The sequence below is a fragment of the Phocoena phocoena genome, chromosome 3, assembly GCF_963924675.1.
Source record: "Phocoena phocoena chromosome 3, mPhoPho1.1, whole genome shotgun sequence".
Classification (NCBI taxonomy): domain Eukaryota; kingdom Metazoa; phylum Chordata; class Mammalia; order Artiodactyla; family Phocoenidae; genus Phocoena; species Phocoena phocoena.
This window is the reverse complement of record NC_089221.1, coordinates 133,570,564-133,590,594: the sequence shown is the minus strand read 5'-3', so window position 1 is coordinate 133,590,594 and position 20,031 is coordinate 133,570,564. Positions and strand designations below refer to the sequence as shown.

Here is a 20,031-nt window from a genome sequence, read left to right as displayed (position 1 = left end):
GTATTTCTAGGGCCTCCTCTAACTCTTGCACTGTCTGACATTCCTGTATGTGGCTCATCGCTCACCCACCTCAGGACTGTCTCTCCCCACTTTGTTGAGTTAGCACCATACCTTACAATGGCCTTGGTGAAAACAGACACAGTGTATGTCCCTGGAGTCCTGGAATCTCGTACCATGAAGGCTCCTTCTTTGCCCTGGAAGGGTTAGAAAGAATGGAAAATCAGCGATCCCGGGAAACCAGGCTCATGCATCCAGCTTCACTTTCTTGCCTGTGAAAGGAGGAAATACTGTAGGCCAGCTTGGCACAGAGCAGCCTTTCAGCTATAATGGCTACCGTTTCATTCATTAATTCCAGAGACATTTCTTGAGCTCCTACCCGTGGTTCCAAGACTATTCTAGTGATGACATAAACAGTAAACGGAGGCAAACAGACACAAGCTCTGCCCTCTAGGAGCTCATTACAGATATTGCCCAGCCCTCACCACAACATTGCAGTCTAGATGTTATTATCTTTAATTTCCTGATGAGGATACTGAGTGCTGCAGAGCTGAAGTGACTCTCTCACGACCTACAAATATAGGTGGCAGACCTGGGATTTGAACCTTGAATGTGGCAGGTGAGCAAAACCTTTGCTCATTCTACTAGTCCGTGGTGCCTCCATTCAACAAACGTTAGAAGCCACTTCTCTGTTCCCCACAAGGGCACAAAGCTTCTGTCTTGGAAGCTTCATCACTCTCTTAATGGGAATATATTTTGTAGGCCCTTTCTCAAGTGCTGGTTTTGCTGCAGGGCAAAAGGAGAAAGAACACGAAGCTGCTGGTTGCATGAGGGCAGTGGAGAGAAGGGGAAGCCCCCCAAATATACCCTTCACCCCACTGAAAATTTTGCCAGTGCTGATGAAATAAGTACTAACAAACGGGGGAGACCAGTTTTTTCAGTCCTGGTAGGAACTTGAAAGTCTTAACTCTGTTTTTTGAGTACTTTGTGTCTAAGGCTCTGTTCCTACCCACCTGTCAATCTGTGCTGGTGATTTTTGCAAAATCTGTTGCTATGGTTTGCTTAACTTAGACACACTAAGGGCCATAAGTGAAAGCCAGAGAGAGAGGAACCTCATGTGGTGGGCATACACTTGTTGTATATGGAGCAAAATATACTCAGTTTAGAAGCTCTTCCACCCCCTAATCCCAAAGGTGGGTCATCTACACATACAAATAATACACAGATGGCCATGCTAATTGTTTGCATCCTAGAATTTCAGGGTTAGAAAAGACCTTTTAGAAGAACCTAGGAAGGTTCTCTAGCCCAGGGTTATCCCAACCTCAGTACTATAGATGTTTGGGGGGCAGTAATTCTTTGTCATGGGGGCTGCCCTGTCATCATAGGATGTTTAGCAGCATCCCTGGCCTCTATCAACTGGCTGCCAGACATTGTCACATGTTCCCTGGGGGACAAAATCACCCCTGGTTGGGAACCACTGATCTGGCCTAACTCCCTAAACCCCTGTGCCCCAAACTGTTGGTGATCACAATCACTCGAAGAATCTAAAACACAGAACAAGACAAAGCAAAACAACGACTACGAGCAGTTTGCCATGCTCCCCCACACACACCGCCTCCCCATACCGACACACTTGGAATCTCCAGGACTGAGGCCCTGGGACCTGAACTTTTAAAAGCTTAGGGACATCCAGATTTGGTCTCCACTGACTCAACTGCAAATGCATTTCTTATTTATAACAGTCCTGAAGAGTAGTCCCTGTCGTCTGAAAGAGCACTAATAGTTAGAAAGTTCATCCTCATGTAGACACGTAACCTGCTTCCTCTGACTTGGCCCTAAACCCGCAGAGGGGAATTTTGGGGGAGACGGTTCGCCCTTACATCATTGTGCATTCTTGCCAAACTTAGAGATTACCACAACAACTTTGTGAGACTCCCCAAACTCTTCTTCTCTCTGCTGGGAGATTCAAGAGTCTATTTTGAAATTTGAGGGAAACAGAGGGTAGGGGAGTTGGATGAAGGTGGTCAAAAGGTACACATTTCCAGTTATAAGATATATTCTGGGGATGTAATGTACAGCATGGTGACTGCAGTTAACAATACCATATAGTATAGTTGAAAGTTGCTCAGAGTAGATCTTAAAAGTTCTCATCACAAGAAAAAAAATTGTAACTATGTATAGAGATGGATGTTAACTAAGATTGTATTAATCATTTTACAATTTATACATAAATCAAATCATTATGTGGCACACCTTCAAATTATACAATGTTATAGGTCAATTATATCTCACTAAAACTGGAAAAAGAAAGGAAGAAATTCAAAGCTGAGACCTGAATCTTCAGGTCTCTGTTGTCCATCCTTGACCTTCCTTTCTCAAGGTTGTGAGCTAGGGCTCCCCTAGCTGTTGCCTGAAAGCAGGGAAAGAATTGAGGAAAATACAGAAAGCTGCTACATTTCTTTTTCTAAGATGTCATAGTACTCTAGGACAGTCCTAGTATTCTGTCTTTGTACACACAGAATTTACTTTAATGATTTTGTATTTCATGAATTTGTTGAAATGTAAGAAAACGAGTTGTCAGTCTTTCTGGACTAATAGTACAACCTTATGCCCATAGTTAGCCTCCCACATTCTCTACAGTGTGCTCTGTTCATGACCTTGGACATGGTGAGGACAACGGAGAACTAACCAGATTCTTATTTTCGTCTTCTCAGATATGAATGTAAACTGTTTATCCAGTGCAATAGTAAACACCCTTCTAACTTTTGCATGCAAATTGCCCTTTTAAAAAACTTGATTTTCCAAAAATTAGATTTTCCCCCCTTTGGGGTCAGTAGTTTTTTCAGTTTCTGAAGTAAAGGTGATCTATGTGACACCAAAAACTCCCAGATTAGTTCATTAGATTTTAAAATAGCTTTTGAAGCCTAATTTAGAGAACTTGAAATTCTCTTCTTTTAAGTGCACAAATCAGTGATTTTTATCAAAATCACAGAGTTGTATAACCATCACCAGAATATAATTTTAGAATATTTCATCACTCCCAAAAGACACCTCAGTATCATTTGCACCCCTGCCATACTAATATGACTTCTCTATAGATTTGCCTATTCTAGAAATTTCATGTAAATGAAATCATATAATATGTGGTCTCTTATGATGGGATTCTTACTCTTAGCATATTGTTTACAAGGTTCATCAAGTTGTAGCATGTATCAGTACTTCATTCCTTTTTATGGCTGCATAATATTCCATTGTATGGATTACACCACATTTTGTTTATCTGTTCATCAATTGCTGGGCATTGGGGTTGTTTCAACCTTTGGCTGTTGTGAATAATGAATTTGTGTCTGGCTTCTTCTACTCAACATCATGTTTGTGATATTCATCCATGTATTACATGTACCATCACTTGTCTTCAAAATTTCTCCCCTTTTGCCAAATATCGAAGCTTTTGCTCTTGCCTCACTGAAATGTGATGGGTTAAGTTCAAGACAGGAAGAAACTAAACTTTAGTCGAGGCAGATATTATCTACATATGTAACTTATTCTAAAGGGAAGACACATAGACCAAAAAGACCCCAAGTTTATCAACTATCTGTGAAGAAGGGAGTGGTAATGTCTCTTTTATTTAATCCAGAATGTTTTGTTGTTTTATTCTTTCAAAGAGACCATTATTATTATTTTTTAATTTGTGATTAGAGAGGGGCCCAACTGTTAACAAGAGTAAACTGATCCAAAGACATCAGACAAAGTAGAGGTAAAGTTTTCAGTCAGCTCTGCCGAGGACGGGAGGCTGGCAGAGCTCTTCCTCCATTGTAGTTGCTCTAGGTGGCATTCAGTGCTGGTGACAGGAAACTCTGGTTTAGGGCTGAGGCAGCGCAGGGTTCTGAGGAAAAGGAGGCATCCGGCATGTGCCTTATCACCTACTTCCTGCAAGGGGCTCAGAGGAAGTCACAACCACCAAGAACGGTGGAGTCTAAAGGGTCTCTGCTCCTGTCATTGCCATGCATAGGGGCACTGATCTGTGCAATGCAGCCAGGGTAGGTCGGGGAGGGGGCTTGTTCCCACGGGATATAGACAAGGTCTCACTTTACCTTTTACTATTTTATCTAGAAAAATAAAGATGTAACAATAGAAAAAAAAATCATGCCAAGGGGGTAAAATACACGGATGGGAAGTATAGGGATGGGAGAATAGAACTTAACTCATATATTCCCTTACTAACTGTGTGTGCGTGCATGTGTGTATGTGTATGTGTGCGTGTGTGTGTGTGTGTGTGTGTATGTGTGTCTATGAAGAAGCGTCCCTGCTCTAGTCCAGGCTATGCCACTGATTTACATTCAGTTTACTCCCCTGTAGCACAAAGGGGATGGACCAGATGTTCTTTAAAAGGAATTCTAACTCAGTCCATATAATTCTGTCAATACAGATGTTTCCTGATTAAATGTAGGAGCTTCAGTTTTCTCAGTTGTAAAATGACTTTTGTAAGATGGTTGGGAGAATTAAAGTGTATAAAACAGTTCCTGGAATATAATACCAGAACAAGGACTATTGGGACTATCATTAGATGTTATTATCACATGCTATGGTATATACCATCTGTTAGAAGTACTAATGCCATTGTCTGCTTTCGTCTGAGACATGTTGACTGTTAGGAATTTACTCCTTTCTTTCTGTCCATATGATTTGAAGGGCACCTTACAGAAGATACTCTTGCTACACAGGGTAGGTTATTGTGAAAAAGATGGACTGATAACTTATAGCTTGTTCACACTGCATTATAATTTAAGAGCGTCTCTGACAGATAGCCACTCTTCATTCTGGAGGTGGTTCATTTCTTTTCTTGAAAAAATCCTGGTATGGAGTCAGTACTGTATCTTTAATAACATCTTAGAATCATGTTAATATGATAAACCAATGTCTTAGATAAGCCTTCTGCCCAAAATTCAGGCCACCCAACCTATGCAATGCTGTCAAGTATAGAGTACCTGCTTGCAAGGAATTCACCCTCTACCTAAATGTGTTACGACAGAAGAGAGACTGCTGAGGTCCAAGGCTGAGTGAAAACAGACCCACTGGAAATGTCATGACATTGCACCACAAGGGTTCAAAGGTGTGGAAAAACCACATTCCACAGCTTGTGGGAGGGAAAGCATGAGTGGCTTCTTAGAGGAGGTGCTATCCGAAGAATTGATAGGTTCCCAAACTTGGGTAAGACCCAGAATCACCTGGGTACCACTTCCTAAGTTTCTGACTGGTGAGGGCTGGAGTACTGGAGTTTGTATTTTTTAAAAGCTCCCCAATGATGCTCATGATTAGCCAGCTTCTCCTACAGCATGTTTGTTAATTTAAAAACACTTCTTAAGCATTTGCTGTATTCATTCACTCAATAAATATTCATTGAGCAACTACGTTATCATAAGTACAGTTCTGGGGTCCTGTGTACAGCAGGAACAAGGTAAAGGGTTTATATTCTAGTGGAGAAATATGCATGGGGCAGTATATCAGGAGATTTCGTTAATAAAAATAAAATAAATCCATTTTTGGTCAATAATAATGAATCAATCAATCTTTTAAGGGTCCTATAATTGTTAGATAGGGAGACACTAAATTCACCCCTGAAACAATTCAGCTGATGTTTCAAAAATCATACAATATAGGGACCCACTGAAGTTTGCCCTTATATTACCTAAGGAGGCAAAGAGGATTTGGTGAAGTAGTCTAGAATATTAATAAGGAGGAATGTTTCAACTGCCCTAGCAAGTATTTGTGTCTCCAAAGAGCTGCTATAAAATAGAAATCGTCTTTTGCTAATCATTAATGTGGGCTGTTTTAGGTGCTCCATGGGCAATACTTCATTAACCAATGTGGGATTGAAAATAACAAAACTGCACTTGTTTAAACTCAGTATAATTCTTATTTAATTATAAGTTCTTTTTGGTTAATTTAATAATTTATTATGTTATCCAGTAACATAGGTGCTGAGTTGGCCACATATGCATCACAAGTTTGACTTGAAAAAATATAGATTCCCACAAACTAACCCTGGAGAGTCTGATTCTGTAGGTCTGGGCTTGGGGTCTGGGAGTCTGTAGTTTTAAAAATTTCCCAGTGATTCTAATGTGTGATGTTGGGGACCACAGGAAATAATTAAGTGTGGAGTCAAGGTGGAACCAAGGAGAAACCAGAGTCTAGTAATGACTCAGCTTAATTCCTCTTCCTCCATGAAATCTTTCTAATTCTTCTAGAATATTCTCAGAATTCTGAGGCCACTGAAAGCCTGCTGCCTATGCTCAGTTTTTCTTAGATTATCCTCTGTTTCTTCAGAGTTTGTCTTGTTTCTCAATAGAGTCTAAAGCTTATTGAGATCAAAGACCCTGTCTCAAGTATCTCTATGCGCTTAGATCTGTGCTCAGCAACATGGTAAGGTATGTGAGTTTATACTGAGAAATCCTAATAAATGAAATGGTGCAGACGTCATAAAGGCAACAGATGCTGATTGAGACGGCTGACATCATACAGACTGCCTGTTTTGCATCTGTCACTGGTAAACACAAATAATCTTTTGGAAAATCCACAAACAACTGAACTTGCCCTCTTTGGTGAGAACAAAACTGCCCAAGGGCAGAGCATCTCACCTTGTCCTCTTTGCCAGCTGCCTGCTCACCAGCAACTTAACCAAAGGAGAAAAAGTTCACTGCTCCAAAATATGACTGTGGGCTCTCCTCCCGTCTCGATTTCCTCTTATAGAAATTATATGTTTGCCTTTGATAGAATGAATCAATCTATCATCAGTTTCCCTTGTGCAAAAGTAAATAGTATATTAATTAACTATGTGCCTTTAGATTATTCTTTGACAATATTCATCATCCCTCCACCTTCCCATCGCAGACTTTCATTCCCTACCTGATATCTTCCCAGGTCTCCTTCTCTAAGCTCACCTCTAGCCACTGTCCAAACTGGTAATGCTTACCGGTTTGGGTGATCAACTGTCCCAGTTTGTCTGGGACTGAGGTGTGGGGGCTCTGGGGCCATAGGACTCTCAGTTTTAAAACTGGAACAGTTCCAGGCAAACCAGGATGAGTTGGTCACTCCAGCTTCATTCCATCCGGGAGAGGTTTGCAGTTTAAGATTCTTAAAGATAGGAAATACCTTCAAACCACAACTGGGAAATGGCAGGAACATGAAATGGCAGGAACAGGGCTAACATTTTGGCATGGAGAGACGGATGCCTCCATCAACCCAGGCCTACTGTTTACTAGTCTCACTGGTGAGGCTTGTGTTGGGCACGGGTCATTAACATCATTTGAATATTAGATTCATCTGGAGAGATTTTCCTCTACATTACTAATGCCTGGACCCTACCCACTAGAGGTTTTCTTCTTTTTTAACATCTTATTGGAGTATAATTGCTTTACAATGGTGTGTTAGTTTCTGCTGTATAACAAAGTGAATCAGCTATACATATATCCCCATATCCCCTCCCTCTTGCATCTCCCTCCCACCCTCCCTATCCCACCCCTCTAGCCCACTAGAGATTTTGATTTAATGAATCTGGGCTGGGACCTGGGCATTGGTATTTTGAAAATGTTTCCCAGGTGATTTTAATGTGCAGACAGGCCTGCGAACCACTGCTCTAAGCAAATACGCTGATAAATTGATTGATTTCCTTGTAGAAAACTTTCTCTCAATACCTGCATGCATTGGGTTTCTCTGCAAGGGCCCTAAATGTGCAATTTTCTGTGCTACTTTAAGTGTGGTGTATGGATGGGTGCCAGTTAGCAAATTGTTACTAAAAATTGAGAGTAAGCATTTAGAATCTTTTTATAGCAATCAGACAGAGTAATTTTATGTCTAATGAATCTAATACTCATAAAAAAATTGGACTTACATTTTTTATGTCTTTTCTTCTTATTTTTGCTTTTTATTTTTTCTGATAATTCATTTTTATTGTATTTTACAAAATGTAAGTCTATGACAGATTGGGAATTAAAAACCAACCACAAAAAGTAGTCCATCACCACGGGTACTTTGAGAGGCACTGTTTTAGAATCACAAATGATCTTCTGATCCAGGAAGAGAAGGTTTTACCTTGCATGCCAGTCAATTGATGGCAGCTTCCTGGAGCACTGTGTTGAGAAGGATCGCAAAGCCATGGACTCTGATCAACTGTGTCGGCCACAGGACCAGGAGCAGAGAGTGGCAGTATGAGTCTGGGTAATTGTCATCCCTGATTCAGTCCAGTACTCCTCTTGTACTCATTGAGAAACCGAGGCCCAGAAGGAAGAAGAGATGTTTTCGAAGTCACACACTGAGTTGGAGCCAGAGCAGTGGCCAGGACCCAGTACTTTCCTCACCACACCATGCCTTCTCTCCCTTAATCCTGACACCCTTGTGTAAGCTCAGTCCCGCTCCCGACACCGTATGGCTCTCAAGAAGAACGGTTGCGTGAAAAATGAGTTAAAACAAGTGGTGTATTTCCTCTATATCCACACACAGCCCAACCAGGCGGAATCTGAGGCACAGGCACTCCTGACCCAGCCAGAGACGCAGGCAAGGAAGACCAGCAGCACAGCTCCCCAGGGCCAGCCATCACGGCCCGAAAGACCACCCACGGAAGCTGTGGTCATGGTCACACGTGAATACCAAGGCCTTTGATCCTCTCCAGGTTTCTTATACTGATGTATGCTAACCCTGTGAACCCCCAGAATACTTTTACCAGACATGGACACCACTGTTAATCCAATGTCAACTCACTGCATTAACACAAACCACAGCATGGCTGAAAAAAAGTAACACAATTCATTTTATTTGAAGTTAAAAGACAGTTTAAGGAGACTTACTGTGTCCAAAAGAAGTTTCTCGGCTTTGTCTCGGCTGATACTCTTATTGTACCACCTGAAAGCAGGAAAAAGTCATAGATCAATGACATTTTGAAAAACGTCATTATTTACTTATGAAAGAAAATTGCCAGAAAGTTTTTTGTTCTTTTTGTTTCTACCAATGCTTTCAAACCCAAAAGCAAAAGCATGAACCATTTCCAGCTAATAAAATGTTTAATTGGAACAAGTGAATCAGAATTGGTGAAATGTTGATAATAGTTGAAGCTGGGTTTGGGGTACATGGAGGTTCATTACATTTTTCTCTCTACTTTTGTACATGTTGGAAATTTTCCACATTAAAATTTTAGAAAACATTTATCTTCTGCTCTATTTTGTAAGTCAGTGGGTGGTTATTAGCAGGATGACACTAGGGCAGCTATAAAAATTTAATATAAATTTGAAAGTGTAGCAAATATCCTTTTAAAACAATTGTAGTATTTTCCTCTGTAAGACTGGTTTTCAAGATCTTCTGCAAAATAATTACATTTTTTTCCCAGCTGCACAAAAGCTCTTGCACAAATGACATTGACAGTGTCTCATAAGGCTAGTTTATCTTTGTAAAAAATGCAAATGTACAAAAACCTTACGCACCCCTGTTATTCCTTGTCAAAGGAATGCTAAATTTATTTGCTGAAAAAACTAAGAAATTTTAATGGGGCTTCCCTGGTGGTGCAGTGCTTGAGAGTCCACCTGCCGATGCAGGGGACACGGGTTCATGCCCCGCTCCAGGAGGATCCCACATGCTGCGGAGCGGCTAGGGCCGTGAGCCATGGCCGCTGAGCCTAAGCGTCCATACCCTGTGCTCCGCAACGGGAGAGGACATAACAGTGAGAGGCCCGCGTACCGCAAAAAAAAAAAAAAAAAAAAAATTTAATGGATGTAGTCTGCTAAAAGTAAGGTAAATATTCACATATTTTCTACTTTTACAAAGCGAACTAAGCTGAGATTGAGCTTCAAAGATGGTTTAAAAGGAAAATGTGTCACAGGGTTCATGTGATGACACGATATTGTTTAATTTTGTGTTTCTGATTTTTTCATACAGCTGTTTTAATTTCTTAAGATTTCTGGCTAATTTTCTCAGGATAAGTGTAACATTTCTTCTCTGGAGAAGTTTTAAAATCAAATTTTCTATAAGCAATTTGAATAATAGATTAAATGCATAAATAAAAAAAGAAAGTAGGGCTTCCCTGGTGGCGCAGTGGTTGAGAGTTCGCCTGCCGATGCAGGGGACACCGGTTCATGCCCTGGTCTGGGAAGATCCCACATGCCGCGGAGCGGCAGGGCCCATAAACCATGGCCGCTGAGCCTGCGCGTCTGGAGCCTGTGCTCCGCAGCAGGAGAGCACACAACCGTAAGAGGCCCGCGTACCGCAAAAAAAAAAAAAAAAAAAAAAAAAAAGAAAGTAAATATACTTCTTGATTTTTGCTACCAAAGAATAGATCTTAACCTGAAATAATTCATGTCAGACACCTTTAGGAACCAATGCAGTGTGAAGGAATGATTTGGATAATGGGGAAAAGCAAATCTAAGTACACTATGGGTTCAATGTCATTTTTATAGTTTGATTTCATTAACATATGTAGTGCTGAAAGCTCTTCTTCATACATCTGAGCATTTGAAACTAGCAGTCCAGCTCCTTGCCTGGCTGGCCATTAATCTGTATGTGTGGCATATCGTACTCAAGCAAGCAACAACAGATGACATGTAACATAAATGCAGTGTAGTGTCATTCTTGGAATTTTAATGACTGATGACGCTAAACTAGAATTATCCAAGTTATACAAAGATGCTAACTGACTTTTCATAAAGTTTCCATTAAGACAGCCTCGATATGAACTTCGGCTTCCTGAGTGTGCCCTGATTAGTCTCTTTTGCATTAGCTGCAGCTAGGCTGACATCATATCTCTGGTCAGTGGACTCTATCAAAGTTTGCTGGGGGGAAAGCTCCAGCCATACTCTGGTGAGAACTTTAAGACTGCAAAGAATATTTAGCTTATGTGTAGCTCACCTATCATGTGTCAGAAAGTGTTATCAGCAGGTTATGGGACTTGCACAAGGTCAATAATGAGCTAGTAAGTGTAGCCAGAAGTGAACCCAGGCAGTCTGGCTTCAGAGTCCATGCTCTTATCTCCACCATAAAAAGCCTGTAACTATCATATACCAGGGACTTAAGGAAAAACATTACCAGGCTCCCTCTCTCCCCCCAGAAAATCCTAGTTTGCTATGCTGTAGCCCCCAGCTCCACATCTTTCAGGGGTTACACCTGTCACATACACTTCTTGCGATCTGCAAACTCCTAAGGAACGTAATCTTTGCACTATTTATCATGTGCATGTTCTCACATGGGTCCTTCTTTCCTTATCTATCTTTTAATACAGAAATTAAATGTGTAACATATAAGTTTGAAAGAGAAATGAAATGGAGTGAAATAATTTATATTCTTTTACTACCCCTACTCCCTGTATCTTCTAAAGTAGAGCTCTTCAAACTGGAGCATGTCCAAACAGGAGCATTATTTTTATAATTTTGTTGTCTGGTGAAAAAACAACTAAAAAGTGGTAAAAAAAAAAAAAGAATGTGAGTGATTTTTTAGGGTTGAAGTTTTTCAGTGTTGTTAACACTTGAACCATATCCTGGCCTCCCTGTCCACTTCTTAGGTTAGAGGAGATAGAATGATCATCAGTTAACAATCAGTTGTGGAAATTAATAAGCCCAGGGGGAGAGAAGTTCTGGGTGGGGAAGCAACACCACTTACCAAACTTGTTTGGTTATTTGAGAGTAGCCACGAATAAGGGAATTAGTGGATTCATCTGAGCTTTTTTAAAAAAAATTGTTCTAAATTAATTGGATTTACAATGTTGTGTTAGTTTCTGCTGTACAGCAAAGTGAGTCAGTCATACATATACATATATCTACTCTCTTCTAGACTCCATTCCCATATAGGTCATTGTAGAGCACCAAATAGAGTTCCCTGTGCTATACAGTAGGTTCTTATTACTTATCTTTTATATATAGTAGTGTGTATATATCAATCCCAATCTCCCAATTTATACCCCACTTTCCCCCCTTGGTAACCGTAAGTTTTCTACATCTGTGACTCAATTTCTGTCCTGTAAATAAGTTCATTTGTGCCATTTTTTTAGATTCCACATAAGAGTGATATCACATATTTCTTTCTCTGTCTGACTTACTTCACTTCATCTGAGCTTTTGAACACATGCAACTGGAGGTACTTTCCAACTCAGTGGGCTCTTAGAACTTATTTAGTTGAAGCCTGGCAAATATGCTTCATCTTACGTGTCAGCTCTGATCAGTTAGTACTGGCTTCCTGGAGCTGTGTGTTGCAAAGATAGAGGCCAGTCTGAGCTCAGGGAGTAAGAATGTCACTATCTAAGAGTGATGTCTGCCCTGAGTTCAGGCACAGGGAGGGAATGTCAGCAAGAGTGCCACGATTTGCTTTCCTTCATCTTACCTGACCCTTCAGTTTAAAGGCAAAGGGATCTGAGATCCAACCTGGTGAAGAAAGTTGCCCAAAATCATGTCCCCAGACCACGGCAGGAGACCTGAAGCCAATCAACTTACCAACCCATGATCATGTTCCCGGGGTACAATTTTGAGTTCTTATGCAGATATCTAGACAATGTTAAGTTCTAGGAAAAAAGTAATCATATTGGGCCTTTTTTTTTTGGTATACCCAGATATAATAACTAACTATCTGGATGCTTGTTTATGAGTCATTTAATTCTCTAGCTACGATTCCATATCTGAAATGCAAACTGACAGAGTACAGAATAAATAGAGTTCACAGACTGTTTTGTTTGTATGCTGTAGTGTCTCATTTTAAAAGTGAATTAAAATATCTTCAAGAGGGGGAATATACCTTTTTTTTGCCCCAAGCTCCATCATTCCCTATGGCCTTATACTCTGTTGGAAGTTTGAATGTGGCCCTTCTATCACAAATGAAGAAATTCTGATTAAAAGTAAAAAACCAAAACAGGGGCTTCCCCGGTGGCGCAGTGGTTGAGAGTCTGCCTGCCGATGCAGGGGACACGGGTTCGTGTCCCGGTCCGGGAGGATCCCACATGCCGCGGAGCGGCTGGGCCCATGGGCCATGGCCGCTGAGCCTGCACGTCCCCAAGATATTTAAAAAAAAAAAAAAAAACAAAACGAAAACTTCCCAGCCTAGTGATCATTTGAAATAAATACCTAATTTTTTCTAAAGGTGTTGACTGTAAAATAATAAAAGAATTTTATTTTTTAAGCATATCTCATATATTTCATTACAGTTTGAGTATTCTTGGAAGTGATGACTTCTGTTAGCTGAGGGAGGGGCTTCTCTTACCTACTTGATCAAAATGAATCTCAGGTTGAGAGACTCTTCAGAAAATGATAGTTCTTCACTATAGAATCTATTAGAATTTCAGCAACAAATAACTTGACCACATTTGAACTAATAACACAAATGAGTTAATAGAAGGTTTCATTAGCTATCATTCTTCAACCCTGGTATCTTAAGCTTGATAAGTACTTAAAATTTTATCTTTAAATGATTTTGAACTTACAGAAAAGTTGTAAAATACTGTAAAAGAACTCCCACATATAGATGAACCAATTGTTGATAATTTACACATTTGCTTTACCATTCTGTCCAGATAGATAGTTAGAGAGATAGATAGATATAGATAAATAGATTTTTTTAGCCATTTGAGAATAGACTTTTACCCCTAAGTACTTCAGTATGTATTTCTAATAACTAGAATATACACTTGTATAACCATAGTACAATTACCAAAATCATGAAATTTAACATTGATACAATACTATTACCTAATTTTAGACCTTATTCAAATTTCATCAGTTGTCTCAATAATATATTTTGTAACTTTTTTTGGTTTGCTTTTTTATGGTTCAAGATTGATCCAGGATTACTGGTGCATTTAGTTACCCCATCTCTTCAGTTTTTTAACGTGGACCAATTTCTCAGCCTCTCATGTCTTTCATGATATTAACATTTTTGTAGAGCACAGGGCAATTATTTTGTAGACTATCCTCAGTTTGGATTTGTCTATTATTTCCTCATGAATAATTCAGGTTATGCATGTTTGGGCAGGAATATCACAGAAGTGATGTTGTGTCCTTCTCAGTGTATCACATCAGGAGATGCACGGTGTCTGCTTGCCCCATTATTGATGTGAACTTGGATCATTTAGTTAAGATGGGCTCTACCAGATATTTCCTCTTTGTTATTAGTAAGTGATTTGTGAGAAGATACTTTGAAACTATGTAAATATCACACCTTTCACCACCTATTTGTGACACTCATTGATGATTTTTGCCTGAATCAGTTGGTACTTTGAGTTATAAAATTGTGATTTTTTAAACTTTATCATTCCTTCTACATTCATTAGTTGGCATTTTGCTGCAAGAAAGAGCTTTTCTCTCTTCTTGCCCATTTATTTATTTACTTACTTATCTATCAAGCTATTTATTTATTATTGACTTTTTTATTTTACTCAGTGGATTGTAGTCCCTTACTGTCATTATTTATTTTGATACTCAAATTATCCCAGATTTAGTCAGAAGGAGCATTTTTAAGCTGACTTCTGTGATCAATCAATATGTTCACATTATTTAACAAAAAAATATTGGGGGGTACTTTTTTACTTTTTGATGCATCAAAATGTTCCAGTTTCATCGTTGTTCTTTCCCTGCCCCGACTCTGAATCCCCAAGCCATTTCTCCAAGAAGAAGTCCTAGTTCTTTTTAGTGGGAAGTGTTATTTAAAAACCAAGATCTGAGTGTACACATTGCTACCGTAGTATTATTGTTTCTGGGCCTTCCAGCAGCTGAGCTAGGAAATACATGTACATGGTGAGTACACTGTACTCTACACTTGAATTTTATTAAACATTAAGTAATTCCATTAAAATTATATCCATGTGGGGCTTTCCTGGTGGCACAGTGATTAAGAATCCGCCTGCCAGTGCAGGGGACACAGATGCAAGCCCTGGGCCGGGAAGATCCCACATGCCGCGGAGCAACTAAGCCCATGCGCCACAACTGCTGAGCCTGCACTCTAGAGCCCATGAGACACAACTACTGAAGCCCGTGCGCCTAGAGCCTGTGCTCCACAATAGGAAAAGCCACTGCAGTGAGAAGCCTGCGCACTGCAACGAGGAGTGGCCCCCGCTCGCCGCAACTAGAGAAAGCCTGAACAGCAACGAAGACCCAGCACAGCCAAAAATAAATTAAAAAAACAAAACAAAAACTGGGCTTCCCTGGTGGCGCAGTGGTTGGGAGTCTGCCTGCCGATGCAGGGGACACGGGTTCGTGCCCTAGTCTGGGAAGATCCCACATGCCACGGAGCAGCTGGGCCCGTGAGCCATGGCTGCTGGGCCTGCGCGTCCGGAGCCTGTGCTCCGCAGCGGGAGAGGCCGCAACAGTGAGAGGCCCGCGTACTGCAGAAAAATAAAAATAAAAATAAAAATTATATCCGTGTGAACTCTTCTTTTAAATGCCATCTTGAAATAAACAACACAAGCTAAGCAGATATTTAATACTATATTTTTGTCTGCTATCTTGGTATTGGAAGTATTGCATTAAACCATGTTTTAAGTCAGTTTGTATTTGATCCAGTGTTCATAGTGTTTTTTCCTTCTCAAGTAAGATAAATATTCCTGGGATTCCCAGAAGAACCTTTTCCTTTGACCACAGTTATGTGCAGGCATCTGAAAATCATCCCTTAGATTAAAGGGGAGATGAGAACACATACCCTCCCCCTTCTATTTAAAGTGACCCTCGGGATCTCCCTGGTGGTCCAGTGGTAAAGAATCCACCTTACAATGCAGGGGATGCAGGTTCGATCCCTGGTCAGGGAACTAAGATCCCACATGCTGCAGGGGCAACTAAGCCCATGCACCACAACTACTGGGCTCATGCGCCTCAACTAGAGAGTCTGCGGGCCACAAACTACAGAGCCCAAGCACTCTGGAACCCGTGCACCACAACTACAGAGCCCGTGTGCCCTGGAGCCTGTGCGCCACAACTAGAGAGAGAAAAAATACCCGCACGCCACAACTAGAGAGAAGCCTGCACACTGCAACGTAAGATCCTGCATGCCGCAACTAAGACCCGATGCAGCCAAAAATAAATAAATAAAATAAAGTGACCCTTGGGCTTCCCAGGTGGTGCAGTGGTTAAGAATCCTCCTGCCAATGTAGAGGACACAGGTTCGATCCCTGGCAGGGGTAGATCCCACATACTGCGGAGTAACTAAGCCCATGCGCAACAACTACTGAGCCTGTGCTCTAGAGCCTGCAAGCCACAACTACTGAGCCTGCCCACCACAACTACTGAAGCCTGCATGCCTAGAGCCCATGCTCCACAGCAAGAGAAGCCACCGCAATGCGAAGCCCGCGCACTGCAACGAAGAGTAGCCCCCGCTCATCGCAACTAGAGAAAGCCTGTGGGCAGCAATGAAGACCCAATGCAGCCAAAACAAATAAATTAAATAAATAAATAAATAAAAATACCTTTCTAATAAAAAAGAAAATAAATAAAGTGAAGTGACCCTCAACTGTTTACTTAGGGATCAGAGTATGGGGGGAGAAGAAAGCAGGTCAAGAAGAGAAAATGCCTGGTATTTTAATAATCAACCAATAATTCACTCCTAATGTAAGAGGACTCCTTAGCACCATATTTTTTGGAAAACAAATAAAATATCTTACTCGTAGGTTTCCAGGTTATTTGGAGACTTTTCCACCAGATAACTGCTTGGTACGTATCCTTCATGCCTGTTAAAAGGGAAATTAGTGTTTAATGTAGAACTAATTTCACATCTCCATTTCATAGGTTTAATCAACCAAAAGTCATTTAAAGATGAAGTCTCATGTTATTTAGCATTCGGGATAAGACATTTTAAAATTTTCAAATAAAAGAATTGCTAAAAACAACAACCTGCTATCTGTTAAAGGCTATGTAGATTTTACCACTAAAATATGAATCATAATAAATAAGAAGTGGTTACTTTAATAACTCTGCTTGCTAATCTCTTCATTGTGAAATTTCCTCTAGAAAAAAGATTAATGTTCAGTCTCTATTTTTTATTAGGAAACATTTGTGTGTGTGTGTGTGTGTAATAATCAGTATTTTTTCCGCTTTAGTGCTAGTGTTGTTTTACAGTCGGGAAACCAAAATAAATAAAACATAAAGAATTACTTTCCAACCACAGGTCCCAAAAGATACTGCCAGTCGAACTTGTGAGCTTTTAATTCAAGGCCTCCCTAATATTTTTTGTTAAATGAGCTCCTTCCAACATAAATGGTAAAACATGAGAAAAAAGGATAAAATCATGCTGGATTTGGGGTTGGGGGTTTCTTTTGAGCAGGAATAAATTGTGTATAAACAAAGACATATGGATTAAGAGACTAATAAGAACATCAAAATACCTTACACCTGTGTGTAGCTTTGTACTTTTCAAAACACTATCGCATTTAATACTGCAAGGTGAGAACAGTGTCTCCTTCACTCTCTAGGCCTCTGACTCTGTACCTGTAAAATGAAGGACCTAAACTACATCACCTGTAAAATCCCTCCAGACCCTGCAATCTATAAAAAGATGTCTCATAACTTCTTGCTGTTTACTCTATCACCTGTTTTAATTTTTGTACAAGGCCATTTTGTAATCTAGTGACTTATGGTTTTTCGTTTTGTTTTGTTTTTTAAGATTTTTTTTGATGTGGACCATTTTTAAAGTCTTTATTGAACTTGTTACAATATTGCTTCTGTTTTATGTTTTGGTTTTTCGGTCCCTAGGCACGTGGGATCTTAGCTCCCTGACCAGGGATCGAAGCCGCACCCCCTGCATTGGAAGGCGAAGTCTTAACCACTGAACCGCCAGGGAAGTCCCTAGTGATTTATGTTTAATGGGGAATGTGTAATCTATTTCACATAATTGTTCTGAGGAGTGAAGAAATCAAGAATGGTGATGTCAAATATGGGATATCTCATATCTTGTACCCATGGCTGACCTGACCTTGCTAGTCAATTATGGCATGCTTTCTTTGGAGAACTGAACACCCAGCCTCAGAATCATTCTTAACCCAGTGCTCAAGGCAGTCAGTGCCAACTGATGGGAGTCAACTTATTCTCAAGTTTGCTATTTCTTTTATGTCTTTCTTTTGGCAATCCTTTTAATTACGTCTGTTTTTGCCACACCATGTGTTTAAAATTATATTAATAGGTCAAATACTGTTTTCACTTTCATGTAGAATGACTGTGTTTTAATATGTCAGCCAAAGCTGGGTTATCTACAAAATGATGATAATTCTCTTCACCTGTGTGTAGGTATAGAATTTACAAAGCCCTTTCACTTTCTTCATCTCACCGATTTTCTCAACACTCTGAGATGGAAAGCTGATATTATCATCTGCATTTTACAGTTAAGGAAATGGATTCACAGAAGTTCAGTGACTTTTCCAAAGTCCTGTACAACAAAAGCAGCTGATACTCAAGTCCAAGTCTCCTTTTTCCCCATCTTGTGTACTTCCTGCTTCACCAGGCTATTACAAAGCAAACTGGGGAAATTCCCATATGCCCAATTGGCCTCTGGGGTGTCCTCTTTGATGGCCTTTGAAGTGCAGAGTTGAGCCTTTCCACAGGCCAATGAACAAAGGGTAAACTGTCATTTGGGGAAGTGAGACCTAGGAGAAGAAATTTCCTGGCACATTAGTTGTGCTAAAGGAATGTCAGTTGGGGCTTCCCTGGTGGCGCAGTGGTTGAGAGTCTGCCTGCCGATGCAGGGGACGCGGGTTCGTGCCCCGGTCCGGGAAGATCCCACATGCTGCGAAGCGGCTGGGCCCGTGAGCCAAGGCCGCTGGGCCTGCACGTCCAGAACCTGTGCTCCACAATGAGAGAGGCCACAGCAGTGAGAGGCCTGCATACCGCAAAAAAAAAAAAAAAAAAAAAAAAAATAGAAATGTCAGTTGATTGAAGGGATGAATTTGTGAGTAAGTTTCTCTGGTGTTTGTAGAGCCAGGCAGTCTTGGACCTGTTTCTGCTATGGACCTCCCCATAACAGGCAAAGAGAAGGTAAGGTGACTGGTCTTGTTTGTTTCCCCCAGTCAACTAGAGAGAGAGGTTCCAGATGAGGGGCTTTGGCGTCTGTTCTCAGCTAGCAAGAGACACTGCCTCCAAGATCACAGTTCTTGATCTAATCTTGTTTTATACCTCTCCCTCACTTCCCCTGCAGTGGAGTTGATAAGGCTACTTAAAGAGATGGTGCCTTGAAAATGTAAGTTTTGATATATATGAAAAGTAAAGCCTTAACCCTAAAGATATTTGTGTACCTCTTTGTTTTTACTCAACGATTGGTCCTTTTCTTTGGGTTAAGTTTAATGATACCCAGTGTTGGCACTCAAATACCCTGTTGGTGGGAATTTGGCAAAATTTTTGAGGGATTTATCTTTCAAAATTAAGACTTCACATAGTCTGACTCACCAGTTCCATAGTTAGAAATGTGAGATATATATTTTTTTCCCAAAGAAAAAAATTTTTTCAGAAAAATTTTTTTCAAAAATATATAAATTTCAAAAGATTACCAAGATACATGAACACGAGCAATACAAGATCTTCACTGAGCAAACTGGAAACTAAATGTCCCACTATAAAATATTGTCTAAATATTTATAATGCAAGGATACATTCTAAAACTATGCAGTTATTTAAAGAATAAGGTAGATTTGTATGTGCTGATATGAAAGTATCTCTAAGATATATCATTAAAGGTTAAAAGCAAGGTGAAGACCAGAATGGACCACCTTAGTGCAAATGAAAAGAGGATGCATTTGTATACGTATAACTTTTTTTGCTTAGGATGAACAAGTAACTTAATAATGAATACTTTTAGGACTGATGTGCGGGCAAATGGAGGGTGGCTTCTTTTTATGTATATTTCTTGCTATTGTTAGTTTTTTTTTTTTATAAAGCATTGACATAGGCTATCCAGATGTTGCAATGATGGAGTGTTTTCTTTGTCTTTTTAAAATATTTTGAAACTAATAATAACCTCACACTTTGAAAATATTTAAACCCTTAATATTAATATAGAAAAATGTTAATTGCAGTATCGTTAATATTTGCAAAATATTAGAAA

The 20,031-nt window shown here is 40.1% G+C and overlaps 1 protein-coding gene across 1 annotated transcript in view; it reads right to left on the bottom strand.

The window, feature by feature from the left end:
- Positions 1-20,031, bottom strand: part of ITK (IL2 inducible T cell kinase) — a 66,400-nt gene that overhangs the window by 14,478 nt on the left and 31,891 nt on the right. Inside the window, exons 7-9 of the mRNA XM_065875448.1 lie at positions 16,607-16,672; positions 8,841-8,895; positions 112-194 (exon numbers count right to left, since the gene is read on the bottom strand). Of these exons, the coding sequence (XP_065731520.1) occupies positions 112-194; positions 8,841-8,895; positions 16,607-16,672 (204 nt within the window). The remainder of the gene's footprint in view (positions 1-111; positions 195-8,840; positions 8,896-16,606; positions 16,673-20,031) is intronic.